This window comes from Lepisma saccharinum, chromosome 1 (genome assembly GCF_977018435.1).
Source record: "Lepisma saccharinum chromosome 1, izLepSacc3.1, whole genome shotgun sequence".
In the NCBI taxonomy this organism is placed as follows: Eukaryota; Metazoa; Arthropoda; class Insecta; order Zygentoma; family Lepismatidae; genus Lepisma; species Lepisma saccharinum.
The window spans coordinates 88,098,986-88,124,561 of record NC_139229.1 but is presented as its reverse complement, the minus strand read 5'-3'; the positions used below and the strand labels follow the sequence as shown (position 1 = coordinate 88,124,561).

Sequence of the window (25,576 nt, the reverse complement as noted above, 5' to 3'; positions counted from 1 at the left end):
AAATAGCTATTATAATGCCATGAAGGTCAAACATATATGAAATTAGTCGAGATTTACTTTATATTTACAGCATTTACATATTTTTGAAATTTTAAATCTGGGAACGCCGGGCATATGGGCGTACTATAACGCTATGCCACTGGTTAAAATAACAAACATGATAAAAAGTACACAAGTAACCTCAATAAAAGAAAAGGAACTTCAGTTACAAGCTGGAGAGAATACTAGAAAACATGAAATCAGATTACATCTTGCATTGAACCATTGACCATATTACAGTGGTGGAAATTAGTATAAAAGGCACTTCAATTTTTCAAAACAGAAAACAAAGTTATTTTTTCATGTGACCATATTAGTGACATGAGTTGTATACATTTCTTAGGAATACCATATCATACTAATTGCGTTAGCATTGTAGGTGGCAACACTGCATAAGAACCAAGAAAACATTCATGATGGGTGCGGTAAACACAGTTTAAGAATTACTTACGTGAAATTTCGTATTTCCGTGTTGCACAATATATTGGTTATTTCAGATTAATTTCGAAAGCTCTCTGCCTTCATTCAATAAGGGTATGGCATCTGGAGTGGAGATGGTACCACGTCACTGCTACGACTCTAGAACAAACAAAGCAGTGAGCTTCGGCTCTGCTCAACTGAAATGTCTAGATTTTCTTTAAAAATGCATGATTTTTTTAACTGCAGTTATTCTTTACTCATTCTCTGCTATATACATATTCTCTGAAATCTCATCTTTACATGGGTGTACTATACACAATTTTGTTTTATAACTACTGTCACAATCATTAAAGCTACCCCTTCCCATGGAAAATCCAATGCTTTTAAATAGGAGAAAAACACGTAGCTGCTTTGGACTTAAATCATGTTGTGTCGTCTGCTGTGGTATCACCACTAATATGGTCCATTGTTGAAGGTCAGACGTATGATTGTTATATCTTGCTAGACATGTACTTAAGATCCAAATTTTTGCAGTTCGGTTGTACTGAAACGCAAAATGTTACACTAGTAATATACAGCCAGCATGCTAGCATTATATGTATATATATATATATATATTTGAATGATTATTTTGAATTCATTGTAGGTATCAAAGTACCCAGGATCCACTACTGCAGACCCATCTGTTACGTGGAGAATGTGATTTTGCTTTACCGAAAATTACAGATTTGGTAAATCCACTTAAGGAGTCTGAAGCTGACACTAATGTAAGAATAGATTTAGATGCAAGTGTAGTGACCCCTCCTAAGCCCAAAACATATTACAATAAAAGTAAAAGTCTAGATGCAAGTGTAGTGACCCCTCCTAAGCCCAAAACATATTACAATAAAAGTAAAAGAATTGTAAAGACAAGTACACATGTGATGTCTCCACGTAGTGAACCTGAAGCCGATGCTGAAAGAATTGTGGTTTCAGATACAAGTACAAACGTAATGAGAACTGACTCCAATACAAGGGAAGTAATATCAGACACAAATATGGATGAGACGGATCCACTTTGTGAAAATGTTTCTACGGATATAATGATTTCCCCTAGCGAGGCTGAACCATTTACAACTTTTAATGCCGGCAATGATGGTGGCTCTAATCATGCTGCATCAGTGTCCCCTGCGCGAAAAAAGAATTATGGGTGGAGAAAAAAGCGTAAGTGTTCCCGTAAAGGATTAATGAGGTGCAGTAAATGTAGAAAGTTCTTCAAGCCCTCAAGCATCTTTAAGCAAGTAAAGAAGGACAACAGTTTTTCCAAATCGTGTCCTGAATGTCTTGTAATTGAAGAAGAGGAGGAATCGTGTACGGGAATTCAGTGCTTTGCATGCGAGAAGCCGTTGTCTTCGGAGAGTGAGCTAGTGGAGCATTTGCAGGTAGACAAGAATGACGAAAAGTTGTACAGGTGCCGCATTTGTAACATGTCTTTTCAGTCGAAGCAGTGTTATGCTTTCCATAGTGAATCGCATAGTGAAACAGATCCTGCCAAAACAACTTTTGCGTGTGATGTTTGCGAGCAAGAATTTTTTGAACTGCAGAATTTGGAAGCCCACATTATAATACACAAGTGGCAACTACGAAACAAATAGGTACACAGAAATGAGTTCAGATATCAGGTTTTTCCATATACACGCACACACACTTGGTTTTCATACTCTTGAACTAGTTCTTACCAGTTGAAATAAGTGTCAACAAGGCTTTGGACTGTTCTTTTTTAACATGGTAGTAAACAAGTGTTTTTTTCTTCTTCTGAAGATCACTTTAATTTTTTTCTCCTTTAAAAATAGTTGCTTTCCAGTAGGTTAAGTTGGCATACGATACTATATGTTAGTTTTGTTAGTTTAAATCTATAATTCTAGTCAAAACTAAGTAGCGTTGTGCATTATACATAATATATTTTGATTGTTAGTTTTTCAGAATAGCACTTGTTGATACTTTTTTTTTCTAGTTTGAACTTGATTGAAATTCCTTGATTACATAAAAAGTTTGCATAATGAGTTTTAATTTTGTCATCTTCACTTTAGATAAGTACAAGCTGTGCATCTTCTACTCCCCTATACTGATTTTTTATGTATGTAGAGTATACTTAAAAAATAAGGGTAGAGTCGACTTATGTTTGACACGTTTGTTAGTTTAATTGTATATTTTCCAATTGCATATTTGCTCATTTTGTCATAATGCTCTTTTTTGTACAACCACCACACATTGAATTTAAGAGGAATGCATTTTTCCTCTTATTTTCGTAACTGTTTAAAATTGCTGTTTGCAGCCATATTCCTGGTATATTTCTTTCTTTATTTATTTTTTACAAATTCTAAAGTCAATATAAATGAAAGTGATTTGTACGTTTTATATTTTTGTATGTGTACATAGACCATTTGCAGAATGTGTGTTTTGAAACTAGAAGTAACTGTTGAAGTTATAAAATATTTGAATGCCCCTCATTCTGCAACATTATTCTATAAACAAACAATTACATACCATTAAAGAAATGAGTGGATAGATATCATGCACATTTGAGATCATGTGTCTCCTGCCGTGTGGCAATTATTGAGTTATCAGATTGTATTTGAAGGAGTAAATTTTCACATGCATTCTTGCATGCCTCTCTCTATACATTCTGTATTTAATTAATAACGTCTATTTTTTCTTCCTGCTTCAACCAGTGTTAGGTTTTAATTATGGTGAGATTGACAAAGTAATAGTAATAATTGCACCTAATTTTTTTTCCTGCAGTCTTGCTACATATTTTGTTCAACAGTTCATTACACACAACATATATTAAAGTGTGTAATTAAAGTATACCTTATTTTTTATTGTAAACAGTAAATTATGTTTTCTTTGCACATGTAAATATGTTTTTTTCTGTACTGTCCTCTTTTGGTAGTCTGTAGCAAACTTCTGTCATGTCAGGTGTAGCAGAGGAAACTACACAGGGTAGTAATTTATGAGGGTTCCTAATAAGGTGTAAAGTCAGGAAAATCAACCAATGAAGTGTAGTTCTTACACTTATAGCAAATATGGATTTAGCACATGTTTGTAAATAAAATTGGCTACTGAAGGTGTTTTAACTTTTACTTGAGATCTTTATGGGTTACAAATGGTGGACTATAAAGTACTACATGTTATTAATGAGCAAATTCTTTAGTAGATCGGTTTTTATCTTTATTTGGAAGGCAGTACAGTGAGAGAAATATAATGTGCTCATGAATGTGTTACTTGTCGGATATAGAGAATGAAAATATGTTTCAGTTTTGGTTGGCTTTCAACTAGCTTCTTGTTTTGTGGTATATCACTTTTTAGACTTTCAATAATATTTAATACATTTGAATTGTTTGTATTGGAATTCTATCATTACCAGCTTATTGTCAATAATTTTATCTGTCCGATATTTCCATAAAAGCCTCCAATTCATAGGTTTGTCAAGTAAATTTCTAAATATATTGTTTATTTTCCCAAGAGAAATATTGTGTAGTTGCTTGATTGCATCATTGAGGATCTGCACAGAATGTTTCCCTTTTAACCCATTGAGCAGTATAGATGTACTTGTACTATTTCAACTTAGCCCCAAAGCAGTACTGACGTAATGTGATGTTCAGCTTCGACTTTACTTCTAAGTGTTAGAAGTAAAGTTGAAGCTGAACGTCACATTTTGACATCTATCGGCCACCCACCCTTTTGCTGGTTCTGCCATCTGTCGCACACTTGAAATATCTCTTAATGCCATTCTGTTCAGGCACATTGCTCAAGAAAAAGCAAACCCAAAGAAATTAGGTGCATTCGTGTGTTGTATGCGACAAAAGCTCTGTCTGTACACCCCTGCTTTTAGGGGTACCACATTCTGAAGATACATTGGATGACATAAATTATGAACAATAGAGCTGAAGACTCGTTGCGTGATACACAGTTATAAAATTTCATTAAATAATTGCACACCCCCTTAAAAATAATGGGAGAAATAAAAAAATTTAACAGTACCACTTTTTATTTTTTCAAAAATATTATTATCATGAATAATAAATGTTTCTAATTGAATAGTGACCTCCTCCATGGCGCAGTGGTAGCGTCATTGCCTTGTAATCAAGGGGTCCCGGGTTCGATACCCGGTGGAGGCACAAGTGTTTCAGATCCCACTTTAAATCGTAGGTCCAGTCCCGATTAGCCTTACTGTGCATAAAGTGGACTTAAAACACCCAATTCAACTAATTGAATAGTGTTTATTTTATGCAAAAAAAAGGAAAAACTGCAGAAAGGGGGGGGGGGGGGGGTCAGTTGCAACTGAAATTCTGTACTGTTCAATGGGTAAATATAATTTCTCTGCTTATCAGTATGTTATAGCATTGTAAAGTGGTGTGTAACAAATCCGGGAAATCCTTTTTGTGCATAGGTTAGAAATTCAATGGCATGTTTCGGTCTATAAAACTAATCAGTATGTACTCTATGTAGAAACATCAATCAGTTTTTATTTAATTGTTATATCTTTGTAACAAAGACAGCCTTGATGTGTTTTTGTGACATCTGAGGGAGAGCGAAATGATGGCAGATAATTTCATCAGAAAGGATGGTACTAATGTCTTTGGCGTTGTGATACATATCAACAAAACTACACATTTAATTTCATCATATTTACATTTATAATAACTAAGTTCTTTTTTGTCACAATATGTAAACAAAAGATCAAAATTCTTGTGTGTAGTTGTTGTTTAAAAAAATATCAACTTGTCACTTATCATGAACCAATTTATTGGAGAGAGATAATTTGCACCCTACTAAGGTGGTCTGGATTCCTGTGTATGCTTTCACATGAAGTATTTCTAGTCATGATTATAAGATAATTTTGCTGCTGTTGCATTTATATTAGCTGTATATATTTCTCTGTAGCTGAAACCAGAACAGGGGCATAATAGATAGTGCTATATTGTAAAATATTTGTGTACAATGTTTCAAGTAAGTAGATAAGAAGTGTTACATAAGTCACCCGAATATTTTCAGATCTTCCCAAAGAAATAAGCGGTTGAAAGAGTATTTTTATATTTTTCTCCAGCACTGTTAAGTGAATTTAACACACAAGTTTTTTTAGTTTTTTTTAAGCCACCACTTTGTTATGCAGATGTATGTATGTATCAAATAAACAGGAATGCATTGTGCAGTTGTATCTGTTATACTGCGTTGAAGCAAATGTTTTTGTATTTAGTCTATTGTATGACTTTTCACTTTTTCAGGCCTAAATTTTACATGAAAAAATACAGTGTTCCATGTAAAGTTTGTTTTTCATTGTGCCCAAAACAATCACATATTGTTAGAAATCAGTTTATTGCTGTTTTTCTTCTATGTACGTATTGCTTGCATTGCAGAATTATTTCTCTTGTGGCTTATGGTGAAACAAGCAGTTTAAAAAAATATTATTTTAAATTCAATTCAACACCATCCTCTCAACAAAGATTCTTGATCTCTTCTGTAGGACTAAATTTTAAAAGTGGCAGCTTTGTGAAAAAGAGAACTCCACGGTGGTTGTATACCTTTTTTTTTTTGCTGTTTTTTTTACTACATTGTTATAACTAACATAATGAAATGTCTGATAAAGGGAGTGTGTGTGTTCTCCTGAAATGTTACATCAGAAATTGTATTTACGTGCTTGTAAAAAGTGTAAACAACAAGAGAAATGGTTTATTGCCAGTAAGGGCTTTCCTGGTGGTGCAGTGGCAATGCTGTGATGATGTCATGAAGGACAATTTTTTGACCAAATGTATATGTAGACTGCTGCAATGCTTTCCATCAATACTTGCCCTCTCTTGGTGGGCCAAGAGTGAGAATTGTGTACAGATTACACTGGACCAATTATTAAATATGTTTTAAGAAAGCAAAGATGCATTAAGGAGCGAAAATTACAATTGAAAGTAGGCCTAGACGCAGTTGCATTAATATATCACATATATACATACTCGAATCAAAACTTCTGAAACGAAATACTAACTAACTAACTCCCTAGCCTTCTTAAACCCGAAGGTTCATGGCTGCAGCAACACAGGCCTTCCATCTGTCCCTATCTTGAGCAAGATCTATATACTCTTTTCCATCCCTACCGATTTCCCTTAGGTCCATCTCAACGTTGTCCCTCCATCTTCTTCTTGGCCTTCCTACAGGTCTCTTACCATCAGGTTTCCCAACAAGAATCCTGTAAACCCCTCTTTCCTCTCCCGTTCGTGCCACATGGCCTGCCCACCTAAGTCTTCGCGATTTAATCATTCTAATAATATCTGGACATGCATACAAATTATGTAGTTCTAAATTATGTAACCTTCTCCACTCACCTGACTCTCAATTTATGTTCCTCTTTCAATGTAAGGGACCAAGTTTCACATCCATATAATACTACAGGCAAAATTACTGTTTTATATATTTTAACTTTTAGTTTCTTAGATATTAAACGAGAAGACAAAAGTTTATGAAGAGAGAAGTAACATGCATTTCCTGAATTAAGCCTACTTTTTATTTCCTCTTTAATATAATTTTCATTTGTTAATATTACTCCTAAGTATTTGAATTTGGAAACTGTTTCAAACGAGTTATCAATAATTAGATTTTGATTATTACCTAACACTTGGTTTCGGCCTGTAAGCATATATTTAGTTTTCTCTTTGTTAACTTCCAAACCTATCTCTTTAGCAGTTTTGAAAAATATTTTAGCATTATTCTTAATTGTATTCACATCATCCCCCAGTAAGTCTACATCATCTGCATATGCTAACAACTGAGTCACACCATTTAATTTTAGTCCTTCTTTAGTTTCTTTTACCTTCCTTACAGCATATTCTAAGGCAAAATTAAAGAGCAATGGAGATAATGCATCTCCTTGTTTTAACCCATCATGAATTGTAAATTTGTCAGACATATTATTACCCACACGAATTTTACTTTCTCTTTCACTGGTGCATATTTTTATCATATTAACAAGCTTCTTAGGTATTCCAAACTCTACTAATATATTATATAATTTATCTCTTTTGACCGAATCATATGCTTTTTTTAAATCAATGAATAGCTGATGGACATTTTGATTATATTCCCACTTTTTTTCAAGTGTCTGTCTGATGTGAAAAATTTGATCTGTAGTTGATCTGTTGCGTTTAAATCCACATTGATAATCACCTATAATTTCATTAGCATATGGGGTTAGTCTTGTTAAAAGAATGTTAGATAATATTTTATATGTTGTTGAGAGTAAAGAAATTCCACGGTAATTATTGCAGTTCATTTTATCACCTTTTTTAAACACAGGAACAATTATGGATTCTTTCCACTGTTGAGGGATTTCTTCTTTATTCCATATTAAACAAATTAATTTATGAATTTGACGTATTAATGAATTTCCATCATATTTAATTAAGTCAGCTGGTATTAAATCAATGCCAGGTGCTTTGTTATTCTTTAGCCTTTTAATAGCATATTTAACTTCAGTCAAGTTAGGTTCTGGAACTAAAGGTTCTGCTGTGTGGACTTCATTTACTTCTGATTTATCTCCTACATGAACATTTAAAAGGTCATTAAAGTAGTTCTTCCATCTATTTAGAATATCGCTTGGGTCAGCTAGAAAATCACAGTCTTTATCTTTTATCAAGTTTACTTTAGGTTGCCACCCCTTTCTAAACTCATTTACACCTTTATATAAATCTCTGATATTTTTATTTTTGCTGTTTGTTTCAATTTCATTAATTTTGCTTTTCAAGTAATCTCTTTTTTACTTCTAAACATGCGGTTAACGTCTCGCTTTATTCTATTATAATTGTTTAGATTTGTATCATCAGAGTTATTTAACCACCTAAGTCTAGCCTGATTTCTTATTTCTATTAGATTATGACATTCATTATCAAACCATGGCTTACTTTTTCTCGGTTTATGGTATCCTATACTTTCTTTAGCTGCTGATTCTATGTGCTCCCAATTCTTATTTACGTCGGTTTCATTTATATTTTCATCATCATTTAAATCCTGCAAAACATCAAATCTATTTGACAGTTTAATTTGATAATCTTTCTTAATTCTTTCATCAGTAAATTTTCCTGTATCAAATTTTAGAACTTTTAGATTTTGTTGCTTATGACTTAACACTGCGAGTCTCTCTCTTAATTTAGCAATTACTAAATAATGGTCACTGGCACAGTCAGCACCTCTATGTGTACGAACGTCAATTATACTAGTATGCCTTCTCTTATCAATGAGAATATGATCTATCTGATTATGAGTTTTACCATCTGGAGAAGACCAGGTATATTTATGGATATCTTTATGTTTAAAAGTCGTACTTTTCACAATTAAATTCTTTGAGGTTGCAAAAGTAGTCAATCTTATACCATTATCATTACTTAATTCATGAAGACTTTCTTTACCAATCGTGGGTTTAAATGTCTCTTCTTTGCCAATCTGTGCATTACAGTCACCTAACAGAATTTTCATTTAAACGAAATACAAAAATGAAAATATATCTTACTATGATAAGACCAGTGGTTACATATGCTGCTGAAACCTGGACCCTAACACAGAAAGATAGAAACAAACTAAGTATATTTGAGAGACAAATTATAAGGATGATCTTTGGCCCGGTACAGATAGAAAATGATATATGGAGAATAAGAAATAATGTGGAACTAGAAAAATTAATCAATGGTGCAGACATTATACGATATATTAAAAGTCAAATAATTAAATGGTTAGGCCACATACAAAGAATGGATAACATGAGAACTATAAAACGTATACTAGAATGGAAACATATGGAAAGGCGACCAATTGGAAGACCTAGGATGAGATTTATTGAAGATGCATGTGAAGATTTAAGGATTCTCAAAGTTAGAAATTGGAAAGAAATGGCAAAGAAGAGGAAAGATTGGAACGATTTGTCTGAGAAAGCTAAAACCCACAAAGGGTTGTGATGCTAATGGAAGAAGATATACACATACTCTGTCACTCCTGACATATTTTAGATCCAGTTTACTTGAATTCAAATGCTCTGAATTTTATCTTTTACATGGTAAACATAAGGCTCGGCTGACGCCAGCGAAGCCATGTTCAAAATGCCACGGATACTTCAAATTCTAAAAAATTAAAGTGTGTAAAATTCCTTGTAGAGCATTCATTTGAATCATCAGTGTGTTTGCTTTAGTAGTTTTGATTATTAATACAAAAATATATAATTATAACAATCACATTTGAATTATAATATATTTCCTCTCAAATAATTTGGATGTAAATATTGGCTTCATGCAAGTTACTTTTATTAACCTTAACATTATTATTTTAATATACTTGTTAGTTAAGCTTATATTTTTAAAACACCTACTTGATCTTACATTTCAAAACCTAGTGTTTACTAATTTTGAAATGTTGTTTATTTGATTATACAGTTAGTGCAAAATGTTTACTAAATTCTGGAAAGAGTTTGGACTTGTAAAACCCTTCCCTTATGTACGACTGTGTAAAGAAGATTAGACATAATAATTGTACATTTTGTTCGATACCTGGTGGAGGCACATAGTGGTTCAGATCCCACTTTAAACTGTAGGTCCAATCCAGATTAGCCTTACTGTGCATAAAGTGGACTTAAAACATCAACTCAATCAATCAATTGTACATTTTAATTAATGTATAAAGGTAAAGAATTTGAAAAGTATTCACAAGTAAAATTGTTAAAAAAAAACTTTTTTAAAAAATAACTAATTTTCCCGGCCACAGTGTCACAAAGGTTGAGAACCGCTGCTCTAGAAGAATGTTTTCAGAATTTGGAATATCGGCAGTTTTTCGAAAGAAGAGGAAATTTCAAAAAGTGCTTCACTGGGGTCAGCCAAAGGTCCTAACTTAATATTTCCTTAAAGGTTCCATATGTTCTGGAATGATCTGTGCATCTCCAAGTGTTTGAGCATGAATAAAATGCATTAGTAATGTTAGTTGCACACACCTGTATGTTGTCAAACCTTTACATTTTCGTGGCTTTTTCAGGAGGCTGAACAAAATTGACACTGCATCTGCTACCTCGATTTTAACTTCTGACTACCTTTAACTTAATTTTGTCAGACCTTCTGAGGAAGCTGCACAACATCAAAGTTTGTGGAAGGAAAGGTCTGTACCAAAAAGTAAACATTACCTATGTAAAAATTTTAGCACAAGACGTCAGTTATGCTTTATATAAAATTAATAAAATATTTACCATTTTTTCAGATTTCACAATGTATCTAGTCTTTAAATCATATGATCTTGATGACTTCCCTGATGGCATAGTGGTAACAACATTGCCTTAAAATAAAGCCGGTCCCAGGCTTGACACCCAGTGGAGGCACATTGCACAGTGGTTTGGATCCTATTTCAAACTGTAGCTTCAGGTCCAATTAGTTTATCTGTCCATAAAGTGGACTTTAAAACAATTCAAAGATATGATGTACAAAGTCAAGTACAAATGCATGTGAATTATAACAAAAACTTTTACTTACTGTAGAAGGTAAATAAATCATATAAAATTACAAGCCATATAAAAAAAACACGTTAAAATTACAACAAAATTAGGAAAGTGAAAAGTCCACAATCCAACCAATGATGTACAAGTATGCTTCTCACATCATTTGCACCTTACCCACACACTGAAGCACTGGCCATAAAATAAACAGCTAATCTTATTCCACTAAAACTATGAATTATACTGAGTTCATCTGACAAACCATATTTTAACAATGCCCCTCACATATTTAGATACAACCCTGCTTATAACAGTCTTCATTTTTCAGGTTACGTGCGACTTACTCACTTTATGTACTATAAATAAAATAAAATATAACTTATATTTACTTATGTTCAGTGCGTATGTGTTGAGTAATTGACAATGCGTCAAGGACCACTGTCCTCTTCTTAAGGTCGGTTAATCGGCATCACGGTTGCCCACGAAGCTTCGTCGATGGCAAGGATTAGGTTTACATGGATAGGATAAAATATTGGGATTCCATGACAACTGACGTGTCCTTTTTTTTAAAAAAAAAAAAAAACACTAAAACTTTCCTACTATTAAAATCAATTTAAACCCCTCTGTTACGACTTATTAAAAAATAATCCCTCTGGCCATTTGTCGCTCACATGTCGACAGTCAATGGCTTCCTTGCGAATGCAGGAGGTCGTAAGCGAGTTAGATCTCCCCCCTCCTTTTTCCCCTCTGCGTTACATCATATCCAAAGTGAAATCGCATGACTCGAGCTTCACCCTCTATGTCTGGAGTAACCTTGAATCTGATTTCCTCATATTCCTGCTTTTCCCATTTTTTCATCATTCCTATACAGAGTTCATCAATGTTACAGTCTCCTCTATTAAGTTTATTTTCTCTATTCCTACATATATATGATGCTTCGTATACATTTCTTCTAAGTTGTTTATCCTCCTCCCTAAGGACTTCCCATCCTTCAATTTTATGCTCTTCTTCCAAAACATGGTCAGATAATCCAGTTCTGGGATTCCCTTCCCTGATATCCTTATCGTGTTCTTTCCAACGTATACCCATACTTCTGCCGGTTTGTCCAATGTATTCTTTTTTTGCATTGGCATTTAATCTTATATATCCCTTATCTTATATGCCGATTAACCGACCTGAAGAAGAGGACAGTGGTCCTTCAAACATCAATTACTCAACACATACTCACTGAACATAAGTAAAAATAAGTTACATTTTATTTTATTTATAATTATAACAGTCTATTACATAAATGTATGTATCACAGATTTCACTAATCACTTTACATATTACCCCTTTAAAAAAAAAAATCAGTACAAATATTTAGCATTCTGTGCACTCAGTGATACCAGTGGAGGTCTTTACCCTCCCCTTTCAAAAATCCTAGACATGCCACAGCCTACTCATGGCCATTTTACGTATTAAGGTGGTAATCACCCCCACAAAGATATAAAAAATTAACAATAAGTCACCAATGGCGATTGTACTTCATTCTTTGACATGCAACATTATATAATCACCAGATATGACATTAAAACTAACAATAACCACCACTCATGTCCTCACACAATGAGCTCCGACATACATACACACACTGCATCCTTTATATTCAGTTTTCTTGGATTCAAATCCTCTGAATTTTAACTTTTACACGATGGTAGGCATTACTCAACACCCCTCGAAGGTTCCATATGTTCTTGAACGATTCTGGTTGTGTATTGTATGAAGAATCAACAGCTTTTGCCCAGAACTCCACCTGTTAATATACACAAGGAAATTTGAGCATAAGGAGCAAATCAGAAAGATTTTGCACAATTTTTTTATTTTATTTTAAAAAAGAAATGACTGTTTTGGTAATTTACACACAGGTAAAACAGGGACAGCAAAAAATCAGGCAAAGTCATTTAAATACACAGTTTGTTTTTGAAGGAAAAATCCATTTGCAATGCATTTTCAATCACTTTGATACAAGCATTAATTAAAGAGGTGAATGAACTATTAATGTTCTTCAAGAAATAGTTGCAACTTTTGATTGTATCAGTAGAATATCGGTACCAGTAAATTAGGGATGGGACATTAATCAGTACTCTTATCAATCGGCTGATATAGCCATATCAGTTTATTGGCAAAATTACCATAATTTACCGATCCGATATATATATATAAATACCTTATAATTTAGTGCAAAATTGTACCATTTTGTTATAACTTTTATGGATAATCTCCATGCAGTCACCTCGAAACACATATTTTTTAAGGAGATCAATGAAACATTCAGGTACTTCAATGACCATTTGGAATTTTATATCGGTTTGGTAGAATATCTGTTATCTGTATCGATAAATTTTATATCGGTATTGGCCAAAATTTCATTATCAGTTCACTTTCTGATACCAATAACAAAACTAATCCAAGAATATATGACATTGCATCTCTGTGCATGTAATTAAGGACAAAGGTTACAGGTTTTTGTGGGCCTTGAATGCTTTATGAACCTGTATTACAGTGCATAAAGTAAAATTTCAAACACATCATATAACTTAGACACACATAGTGGTTCGGATCCCACTTTAAACTGTAGGTCCAGTCCCAATTAGCCTTACTGTGCATAAAGTGGATTTAAAACACCAACTCACTCAACATCATATAACTAATAAATATTTGAACACTTTTGGCATACAGAACTTCACAAATAGACACAATATCAATCTGTAATGCAAAATAAACATGCAAATTAACGAAGTTATATTTATTAGTAGTATTAATTAGTTGTAATTATTATTATCCACAGGCAGCAGCACATTTTAGTCCTTCAGCTGTACTTCAATGTGACTTCTGATGAATTAGGTGAATTTTTCATGAGATTTATATTTTTTTCAAATTCCCATGTGTGCGGGAACCCTGAATCAGGTAACTGCCTTTGAAAAAGAAGAGACATATTTTATTTTACAGATACCAAAGATTTTCAGTGGCTAGAAGAGCGGGCAAAGGCAACAGCTTGTCTCAACCTTTGTCCTTTTTAAAAGTTCGTTCACCCTTCCTTGTGACAGATTGGGAGATCAGCACAGGAAGTTCCATACATTTTCCTAGAAACACTGGATAAAACCCCACCCTCCTGGGAAGCAGATGGCAAGATCAAAGGCATGGGTAAGTGAAAACTGAACCCAAACCTGGCCATGAAGGCATGGAACTTCTTAGTTAACGCTGTAGGAAATAAACCATTCCTTGCCAATTCTTGCTTGAAGATCGTGGTCGTAAGATGGGTGGATGTTTCTAACCTCCCGTCGCACTAATGCAGTTAGTTGCGGAGTTCTTGGAAAAGAGGGGTGAAGGTCACTGTGAAATTAGCTTTGTTTATCTACGTTCAAGCAGGAAGAGGAATCAGCAATTTATAAATATTTTCTTCACTTCTGTCTTTTGTGTGACTGCCGGTATCGGCCAATGATGGCTATTTACATCGTGCTACAACACCAGGGGTCCCAGGTTCGAATCCCGGCCTGGGATGGATGTTTATGAGCGTCCATTCATCACTCATCCCCATCTTGGCAAATTAGCCAAAAGTGGCACAAAAAGCAAAGTAAAATAAAGCAAATCATTCAATAATTTCCGCCGAGATTAGATTAGGAACATACGGCTTTGAATGACAGTACTAAGAAAGATAAGCTAATCGGGACTGGACCTACATTTTAAAATGAGACTTGAACCACTATGTGCCTCCACTGAGTATCGAACCCGCAATCTATTGATTATCATGAACTTTGCTTTTCATCAAATGGACATACCATCATTCTTTTTGTTATTCAATAAATATTTAATTTTTTCTTCTTTCACATAAATTTCCTTGCCATGGCTGTTGTTTTTACACAAATTTTAGCGGTCTTAACTACACGTAAGCTAGATGATGAATATTTGCTGTTTTATCTCTTGATTTTATAGCATCTTTTTACTATTTATGTAATAACAATATTTTTTAGTCAAGACAGAAAGAACAAAATCAGTATTAACGTTGTCTTATCATCTCCGTTTCTTAGTACAACAATACTCCATATGCATCAGAGAAATCAAGTACTAATTAATTAATTTTCACATTATTACAAATAATTATATTAACGTATTAAATAGAAACAATTTTATTATTATATTTCTGACACACTTGGCTCGTATCGGCTCCCCAAATTATATATTTCTAAATACGTGCCTAGTGATGTGACGAGTTAGTACATAGCCTTTATTTTTTTATACTGGAATTATACAAGTATCGGTATCGGCTCAGCTCTAATTTATACACTTACTAAAGACTTTAAGTTTTAGAAATTTAAATTAGTAAAAAGAAAAAATAATAATCATGCTTCACACAATACTAAGTCTATACATGATTAATATCAATTTGATAATTTTTAAAACTGATAGTCACCTCACGGATGCCTTTTGGAATGGATATTCTTGCTTCCCACAGAGTCCATGCCCAGTGACGAGGAGCTTTTGAATGGTCTTGGTTTATAAGCTCTGCTTCCTGCCACGATTTTCCTTGGTTCGCTGTTATGTCAACACGGACAATTTTTCTTCCACCTCCAGACCAAGCATAACCTGTACATGAAGAGAAAAGAAATATTTTATTTTGTCATAATAATAATTAGGGATGGGACAGATTAATTGGTACTGTATGGGTATTGGCCGTGCAACTGGACAAACAGCGTGCTTTGGATGTGGTACGGCACAAGTAATCGGGTCCTGGAGTAAGTTGAATTTTGCACTTAAATTAATATTGCGGGTTTTTATTTCACTAGTGCACGTCTTTCATTTTATATTTCACAGGTTGTTTTTTATAGCTTTATAATACTGTCTTGTTTTATTATTTGAAATTCTACATGTATATTAAACTGCAATAACGAGAATTAATTGATTGTGGTTGTAGCAATAAGATAAACATTCCGACACAATATTCCTAAATCCAATATGGATCCTGACATAAATTGCATGGAAACTTTTGGAGTTTGAGGATCAAGGGTCGGAGATTACCCACTCGTTAGAACCAGCATATGCCACTGTAATGATTTGGTTGGTTCTTATTCTGGGAAACCTGGAAAAGTCAGGGAATTTTGTTTTTACGAAATTTTAAACACCCTGAAAATTCACTAATATCAATAAGTAATAATGTACTACTGATACTGCATAAAATGTTAAATATTTCATGAAGAGAAATTCAATGGTTCATTTGCGTCTATAATTAATATCACCCTGACACTTACGGGTTTGGCCTCTGATAATGTATACAGTGTCTTTTAAAAGTCCTGCAGGATTCTAAAAAGCTATAACTTTGAAGTAAAAGGTTTATTACAATAAAATATTTGTTATTTTTGCACAGAGGACAATTTTAAATTTTATTCTGCCCACACTGTTGAATGATGTGTGCGGAGGCGATCACGTGATTCCAAAATGGTGTCGATGCAGGAAAAATTGATCGATACCTTGGTCTGCAAGGTCACCAGACCTTACGTTGACACGTTCTAAACTAACTTATGTATGTACGCGTCGTATTATTTTACTATTAATATTAACTTAATAATACTCAGCGGTGAACGATGAGACTCGGTGAAGTACACAGACTCCTCTCAGGTACAGGGATAGTGTTAGGCAAAGACAATATTCACAGCACAGAGAAATAAAACCACATTACTGCCGTATGTATAAACTGAAAAGTTTTATTCTTTATTTATTGCAATTATAATGCAACTATACTTGAGACGAAGGCGAGGATTTCGCTTTGTCGATGAATTGACTCAATTAAAACGCATAAAACTCAATGCGTGGCTATCGGCAAGCCTATGATCACATAGACCTAGCTTGCACCCCGAACTACCACACCAAGAGATATGCAATGATAACTGAGCCAATATTTGCTCTTTAGCCTTTTATTTCCAAATTAATCTTTAGGCTAACTTTATTATTTGACGTAGAATGGTTGCAGTATTGTGCATATCATCAATGCATGGCTATCGGCGTACCTATGTTCACATAGGCCTAGCTTGCACCCCGAACTACCATACCAAGATGTATGCACACCACCGAGGAGTTCTTTTTAAGTTTAAAATCTTCGTCGATCCGTGGCGAAAAAGTGTGATGATTCTTACGCGATATCCTCGCTTTTATACTCTTTTCGAGAACACAGATTAAAGTACAGATGAATCATTCACTATCTACAAAAGGATACTATCAACAAAACTGACATCTATACATCTTTAGAAATACAAATTCGTATAGTGCACTCTTGCAAACATGAAGATACATTAAACAGAGCATAAAATACAATAAACATTAAACAAAAGATATATATTACAAACAGGGTGCAATATTACATATAATAACAAAGAAATTACCCTTTCTTTTACAAAAATAAATACATTAGTGACATATCTTCTACTGGTGACGTCACATAAAAATGTGGATCATATCATCTGCCCCTTCCTTTCGGAAACTAAGTTTCAGGAAGGAAGTTATCTACCTGGAGGAAACTTAGTTTTAAAGTACAAATTCTTTCTTTTTATCCTCCGAAAAACGCACCAGTTTTATGTTATCCAAGTTAACCTTATTATATAATTCTTTAGTCCTTGGAATTAGCAATGTCACAACATTATTTTCCACTTTGTCCACTAGATAAGGTCCTATCCACAACATAAATAACTTTTGAATGGTCCTATCTAGTGAGGAGCTTAAGGAATGGTTTTTAACCATCACGAAGTCTCCAACTGTCACTGTCTTGGAGTTTCCCTTCTGTTTTAAATTCTTCGACAGCTTCTTCTTCTCCCTGACTTGGGCTAAGAATAATTTGGACTTCCAATCCGGTTGGGCTTCTTCCCGTTCGGGCCAATTGAGATGGGTTAGGATCTCTCTGGGTATAGGTTGATTGAAGAATAGTTCAGCAGGTGAATATCCAGTAGTCTCAGAAATGGAATAATTAATTAACCAAACAACTTTTGATATGTATCGAGACCAAGTCTGATGTTCTCGATAACAAAATAAACGAAGTAATCTGACTATCTCTTGATTTGCTCGTTCTACCATGTTCCCCTTTGGATTGTAAGCTGTTGTGCAAACGTGATGAATACCAAGCTTTTTGGTAAATTCGTGCCACTGCTTAGAGGTAAACTGAGCTCCTCTGTCGCTCAGGGTAAACGTAACGTTTGGATAGTGAGCAAAATATCCTCTCTGAAGCGTGTTTATAATTTCTGTGGTGCTGGCAGTCCGTAAAGCATATGCGGAGACAAAACGTGTACCCACATCAATAAGGCTCAAGATGTACTGGTATCCATTAGACCGAGGAAGCTTCCCAATCAAGTCCAGAGAAAGCATCTCATGAGGTTGCTTGGGACTGATATGAAGGGTCTCTTTGAGTATCCCCAATTTGTCTGGTTTACTCTGGGCACAAATTTCACAATCTCGGATGTACTGTATCACGTCATCCTTCATGCCTTTCCAGAAGTATCGTACTGCAAGTCGCTTCAATGTCTTGGATACTCCAAAATGTCCAGCTTCATCATGAATTACTTTCAAGAGAGGTTGCTTCATTACCACCGGAACACACAATTTCCAAAGGGACTGATTGTCTGATCCTCTCTTAAATAAAGTTCCTTCTTGAATGTGATAGGAACGATGCAATCTGAGGTTAGGTTCCTGAGAATTTAGAGATTGGAGTAAATTTTTGCAGAATTCATCTTCCGATTGTGCCTCTCTCCACTTGTCGACGTCATCTATTTCTCCTCTTTCGGCCCACAGGTAGTTTATTCGGAATGTCTGCTGGCTATTTTCAGGATGAATCTGGGGTATATCATTAGCAGGATACCGAGATAAAATATCTGCCAGATCGTTTTGGCGACCAGAGACGTATACTATTTTATACTGGTACTGTTGGAGTTTTAAAGACCAGCGAGTCAACCGACTGTTCCAGTTACGGGCGTCTTGTAACCATACCAACCCTTTATGATCACTGTAGATAGTGAAGGGCCTACCTTTCAAATAAACAGCGTACTTCTCAACTCCAAAGATTATGGCCAAACATTCTAACTCATGGATGGAGTAATGGCGTTCGTTCTCCTTCAGTTTTCGGCTTGCATACTGAATGACCTTTCTCTCTTCACCATCCATTTGGAAAAGAATACTACTCCTTTCCCAGAAGCATCACATTGGATACAGAATTCCTGTTCAAAATCAGGCTGTGCTAATTCAGCATCTCTTACAAGTTCATTCTTCAGTAGCTGGAAACTTTGTTCTTCCTCGTCTCCCCAAATCCAACATTGATTTTTACCTAACAGCTTGGTGAGCGGTTCAGATTTAGCTGCAAAATTTTCAATGAACTTCCGCCTCCAGTTGGCGAGGCCAAGAAATTTCCGAACATCCTTTCTAGTTTTATGTTTAGGAAATAACTTAACGGCTGAATTTTTGTCTGGTTGGATTTTGATCGCATCTCCAGAAACAACGTGACCCAAGTAGGTGATTTCCTTTTTGACAAATTCACACTTTCGCAGCTTTACAGTCATGCCCACTTCTTGGAGTCGCTGCAACACTTCGTCCAGATGTTTGAGATGCTTGGAGAGTTCCTTGTTGAAAATCAGCAAGTCATCCATATATTGAGTTAGATACTCTGCGGTTTCAGGACCAAATACAGCATGCATGGCAGCTATGAAAATTGACACAGCACTAGAGATACCAAAAGGCATTCGAGCAAACATCCACTGACGTCCTTTATAGGAGAAGATAGGAGAAGGCAGTACATGGTTGGCAGTCAGTTTTTACAGGGATCTGTAAATATCCAGAAGCCAGATCCAGATTTGTAAAATAACGAGCACCTTTAAATTTTTGTAAGGCATCCGAAATGGGCTCAACTGAATTTCGTGGAACACGTACAATTTTATTCAAATTTCTGAAGTCAATGCATGGGCATACTGTACCGTCAGGCTTGTCGACTACAATTAAAGGGTTCAAGTAAGGGGAATTACAAGGCATTATAACACCCCATTGTCTCCACTTTTCTAATTCTTCCTCCAGGAGTTTCCTTTTTCCTATAGGTATGGGATATGGAGATCGATACACAGGTTCTGTGGTGGTGAGTTCAATCTCACACTGGAAGTTTTTAATAGTACCTGGTCTCTCGGAAAATACATCTCTATGCTTCAATAAGACTTCTTTCAATTGGCTTCTACCCCTTTCGCATAAAATCTCATTCGCATTGACCTTCTGCAGAATGTCGTCAGGACTAGCCGTCCACTGATCGACATGGGAATCTTCACGGACATTTCTTACATACGTCCCTTTCGAAGATCCATTATTCACGAGGTCCTGCTCTACCGGAACTCCGTCTACAGTGAGGGATAACTTCTCGCGCTGTAGGTCAATTCCTGCTTCATATTTCCTGAGGAGTGGGTAGCCCAAAATAAAGTCAGCTTCGAGACCCTTCAAGACAAACATGTCCTCCAATAAATTTCTTCCAGCAATCTCTAGATATACTTGTCTACATCCTACAACTCTAGTTTTGTTTCTCCCAGTGAAATCAGTCAGCCTAACATCTGGACATGTTTGTAACTGCAATGACGGCAGCTTCTCTTTAATCCTCTTCCAAATGGCGTAGCTCATGAGATTACATTCGCTGCCAGTGTCCAGAACACAAATAAAATCGACGCCTGTTACAGTTGCTTTAATTAACGGAGCCCTGGGTAAATGTTCCTTTCTAACTGCCTGTTGTAGTGCTCTATCTAAACTTTGTTCTCCTTCATTGAGAGTCAGCACAACAAAAAGATGATTATCTTCACTATTTATAACGCTGTCATCGGTTCCCAGAGAAGTCCAACATTTTAGCCCAACCGTGATCGGGAACGAAGAATTCACGTTGGGCGACTGGCTAAATCCGACTGCATACCACTCGGATTAGCACTAGTCGATGGTGCCCAACAAAAGTCTCTGGTTATGTCGACGCTTTGACGTTGCTCGTTCGTCAAACGTGAAGCAGAAGGTTCAAACGGAGGCGCCGTCGCTCTGAAGTTACTGGGTTCAGAGGCGTTACGTGAAGAGTCACGAGAATGGTCTTCTGGATCAGATCTGGAACGACGCGGCCCACGTGCGTAGTTGTTCCTGCCATTTCTTATCTGAGGATTACGTCGTCTGTTGTAATTGGAATATCCATTCCTCTGGTTCTGCATAACTTGTCTGACTCTGGGTTGTTGGTTTCCAATTCTATTTTGTCTGGGAGCATTTCCCTGGCCTGCACCTTCCCTATTCCACACAGGCTTCCAACTGTCCTGCTCTTCAAGCACCTCGAACCTTTTCAGAAAGTCGGCTAGCTGCCGTACAGTTTGAGGAGAATTAGCTAGACTCAGACTGCGAGCTCTATATGGAAGCTGGGAGATGATTAAATTCACAATCTCAGGTTCTATGTAATGGGCAGACAGATTGCGGTAGGCTGAGTAAATAGACCAGGCATATTCCTCCATGCTCATACCGGACTGCTTTAAGTATCGGCGAGATCTCACTGCTGTCAGCTGCCTCTCTTTGGCCTCTTCTGAAGCATATTGTTTGCGAAAACAACGGCAGAAATCAGAATAGGACTGAACTCTAACTGGTTTGCTCGAAACCAATGCTCAGCCTGGCCCCTGAAAAGCCGAGGAATAATTTCCAATCGGTATTCGTATGGAATCTGCATTAAATCAAAATTGATATTAAGTTCTTTTAAGTATTGCTCAGCATTCTGGGCTTCCAGGTCTCCCTTGAACTTCGACAAGGAATTAAGGTCTGCCATCCTTGGAGTTCCAGTCATTGCTGATCGCTGAGTTGTTGGCGGCGACTCATCTGGCCCGCTCCTTGAATTTCCATGCCTTCGTGTTCGCTTCCTGATTTTTGCTTGATACTCACAGTCAGAGCTGGTGCTGGAAGAGGAGGAACTGCGATCTTTCTTCCTTTCTAGACGTTTCCTCTTTGTCCTTTCTTCATAAAGACTGTGCCGGGCCCTGCGAGATTCACGCTCTCTGTAACCTCTGTCATCGCCCGAAAGACTAAAGGTAGGTGGAACAGCAGACGCCACTTCATTAGCTCTTGAATCAGCAGTAACTCGTGGGCGACAGACTTGTTTGTCTTCTCTAGTTCTCTCTCCACCGGCTCTGTCCATCGCTTCATTTAGTTCAATGTTCATGGTTGGCAACGCTGCACTCTCAGCAACTGCAGACGGATGACGAGCTATTCGAGATCCAGTTTCTGTTTCCGTTTGGCGGGTAACGTGCATGGTCTCTAACTGATTCATAAGTTGTTCTACTTGAGTTTTTATTTCCTCAACGTCCTTGCTTCTTTGAGACACAATTACTGAAATCTGACTAATATTTTCTTGGACCTCAGCCCGGAACTGTATTTTGTCAGTCTCGGCCTCGGCCAATATCTGTTCCATCGTCAGCTGTTTTTTCAATAATCTTATTGCACTCCTCAGTGAATCTCGAATTAATATCCTCTACATCGATGCGAACACTTTCCGTGGCTTTATTAACATCGGCTGCCAAGCTACGCCGGAACTCATCAAAGTCCATCTCTCTAGCCTGCCAAATTTCTTCAGAGAATCGGGCCCTAGTATTCTCGTTCTCAGACTTTAGTTGTTGTATTTCACAGGCCATCTCGCCTATTTCAGCTCTTAAAGCTTTCATAGATTCATCATGCTGCTTACCAATATCATCCTTTAATAGCGCACATTGTCTACAGATATCAGCCTTCAGGTCGTTAATGGAATCAGCTTGCTGCTTAATGTCAGCCTGCAATGTTTCAGACTGTTTGCTAATATCAGTCTTCAAGTTATTAATGGAATCAGCTTGCTGTTTAATGTCAGCTTTCAATGCTTCAGATTGTTTACACATATCAGCCTGCAATGTTTCAGACTGTTTGCAGATATCAGCTTTCAAGCTGGTAATGGAATCAGCTTGCTGTTTAATATCAGCCTGTAATGTTTCCATACTTTCAACTTGCTGCTTGCTAATTCCTTCAATCATGGTTTTTAAAGCTTCAAACATATTTAATGGATCAGATGTAATAGTTGTAGACAATGATTCACATTCTTTACAAACGAAATTGGTAGCTTCGTGGCTTTCAGATCGAACATCTAAGCCACAACATTCATAATGTAGAAGCGTTGTACATTTCTTGCACACAAATGTGGTTTTATCTTTATCAATGTTCCGACAACAATCGGGAACATTAAGCTCTGAATTTGAAGCAAGATTTTTATTTGCGCTACGCAAATGTTTTCTTTCCATTTTGAACGAAGTAGTTCTGTGCTTTTCTACAAATATAAAAGTTTAGTGCTCTTGCACAATTAATCTCAACTTTAAACAATTGTCTTGCCCTTGTACACTACAAAATCGAGCCAACACGTTGAGCTGCCACTTGACACGTTCTAAACTAACTTATGTATGTACGCGTCGTATTATTTTACTATTAATATTAACTTAATAATACTCAGCGGTGAACGATGAGACTCGGTGAAGTACACAGGCTCCTCTCAGGTACAGGGATAGTGTTAGGCAAAGACAATATTCACAGCACAGAGAAATAAAACCACATTACTGCCGTATGTATAAACTGAAAAGTTTTATTCTTTATTTATTGCAATTATAATGCAACTATACTTGAGACGAAGGCGAGGATTTCGCTTTGTCGATGAATTGACTCAATTAAAATGCATAAAACTCAATGCGTGGCTATCGGCAAGCCTATGATCACATAGACCTAGCTTGCGCCCCGAACTACCACACCAAGAGATATGCAATGATAACTGAGCCAATATTTGCTCTTTAGCCTTTTATTTCCAAATTAATCTTTAGGCTAACTTTATTATTTGACGTAGAATGGTTGCAGTATTGTGCATATCATCAATGCATGGCTATCGGCATACCTATGTTCACATAGGCCTAGCTTGCGCCCCGAACTACCATACCAAGATGTATGCACAACACCGAGGAGTTCTTTTTAAGTTTAAAAGCTTCGTCGATCCGTGGCGAAAAAGTGTGATGATTCTTACGCGATATCCTCGCTTTTATACTCTTTTCGAGAACACAGATTAAAGTACAGATGAATCATTCACTATCTACAAAAGGATACTATCAACAAAACTGACATCTATACATCTTTAGAAATACAAATTCGTATAGTGCACTCTTGCAAACATGAAGATACATTAAACAGAGCATAAAATACAATAAACATTAAACAAAAGATATATATTACAAACAGGGTGCAATATTACATATAATAACAAAGAAATTACCCTTTCTTTTACAAAAATAAATACATTAGTGACATATCTTCTACTGGTGACGTCACATAAAAATGTGGATCATATCAACGTATTGAGATTACTGGCTATGGGGACATGTCAAGACCCAGGTGTATACACATAAACTGACAGATCTTGATGACCTGAAGTACAAGATACTTTATGTGATTCATAACATTCCGGACGAGCACCATTAGAATGCAAATCTCGTATTCAAACGAAGATTGCAAGAGTGTTTTGACTTAAATGGTGCCCAGTTGGAGATCTGGCGATGAACCAAAGCACTTCAAACATTAATTTTAATAAAAGTTGCAGGTTTTTATAATCCTGCAGGACTTTTAAAACCTACTATATACTGAACTAACCTCTTATTACACACTTTCCATCTTCTAACCGAACCATGTCTCCTGGCTGAGGGTCACAGATAGCAGATGTCACTGGGAGTTCCTGGATAGCAGGAGACTTACTGAAATCTACCGTGTCCCAGTCGACACTTGGTGAGAATCCTTTGTAGTCATTTTGTTGCCAGTGGGAATCACTCTCATCACCGGACACAATTATTCTACCTGGAACGCCGTGTACATTCATGCATGAGTAGGATACTAATTATTAACTTTAAATAGTATTTTGCACTTTAAAAAGCAATTTGAATTTGGTCAGTTTGTTAACTTGGCATTTCAAACCATGACCAAATTTATGTTTTGCATTAAGAAAAGCATTTACAGAGATGTACAATATTTTCGAGTTACAATTCTAGTTTTGTAAAGGTTGTTATCCTTCTCAATCACAAGAAAATACAGATTATGTTCTAACTTTCATGCAACTGCCTACACAAAATATTTATACATTGCTCAAATGGACGATAGACCTATACTACAACTATCTACTGAAGAGATATTTACTACAAGAAATCTATTTGATCACACAACAAACACACAACTTAAAAAATAAAAACCTCAGAAACTGGGCTAAGCGCACAAATTCGTTGGTTGGTTGGTTGGTTGATTTGGTGTTTTTAAGTCCGCTTTATGCACAGTAAGGCTAATCAGGACTGGACCTACAGTTTAGAATGGGATCCGAACCACTATATGCCTCCACCGGGTATCGAACTCGATACCCCTTGATTTCAAGGCGACGACGCACAAATTCATTGGTGTCATATCAATGATACTGGTAACAGTTCGAACAACACTTAGAGAGAAACTGGATTTCCAACAGGATATATGGAATGGTTTGCAGAATACATGTATTCTTCGAATTATGAAGAAGAAAAAAGTGCCAATATTGTGTAG

At 36.0% G+C, this 25,576-nt stretch overlaps 2 protein-coding genes across 6 annotated transcripts in view; one reads left to right on the top strand and one right to left on the bottom strand.

The window, feature by feature from the left end:
• LOC145997367 (uncharacterized) overlaps positions 1–5,755 on the top strand; it is a 46,733-nt gene extending 40,978 nt beyond the window's left edge. The window contains exon 6 of the mRNA XM_083134331.1: positions 1,106–5,755. Coding sequence (XP_082990457.1) covers positions 1,106–2,093 — 988 coding nt within the window. The 3' untranslated portion in view covers positions 2,094–5,755. The remainder of the gene's footprint in view (positions 1–1,105) is intronic.
• A 5,206-nt stretch (positions 5,756–10,961) lies between these two features.
• shop (sulfite oxidase) overlaps positions 10,962–25,576 on the bottom strand; it is a 478,673-nt gene continuing 464,058 nt past the window's right edge. For 4 of the 5 annotated variants that reach the window (XM_083134364.1, XM_083134345.1, XM_083134373.1 and 1 more), the window contains exons 9-11: positions 24,650–24,850; positions 15,402–15,574; positions 10,962–12,743 (exon numbers count right to left, since the gene is read on the bottom strand). In XM_083134364.1, the coding sequence (XP_082990490.1) occupies positions 12,612–12,743; positions 15,402–15,574; positions 24,650–24,850 (506 nt within the window). In that variant the 3' untranslated portion in view covers positions 10,962–12,611. The remainder of the gene's footprint in view (positions 12,744–15,401; positions 15,575–24,649; positions 24,851–25,576) is intronic. The other variant, XM_083134382.1, reaches the window with a different exon arrangement.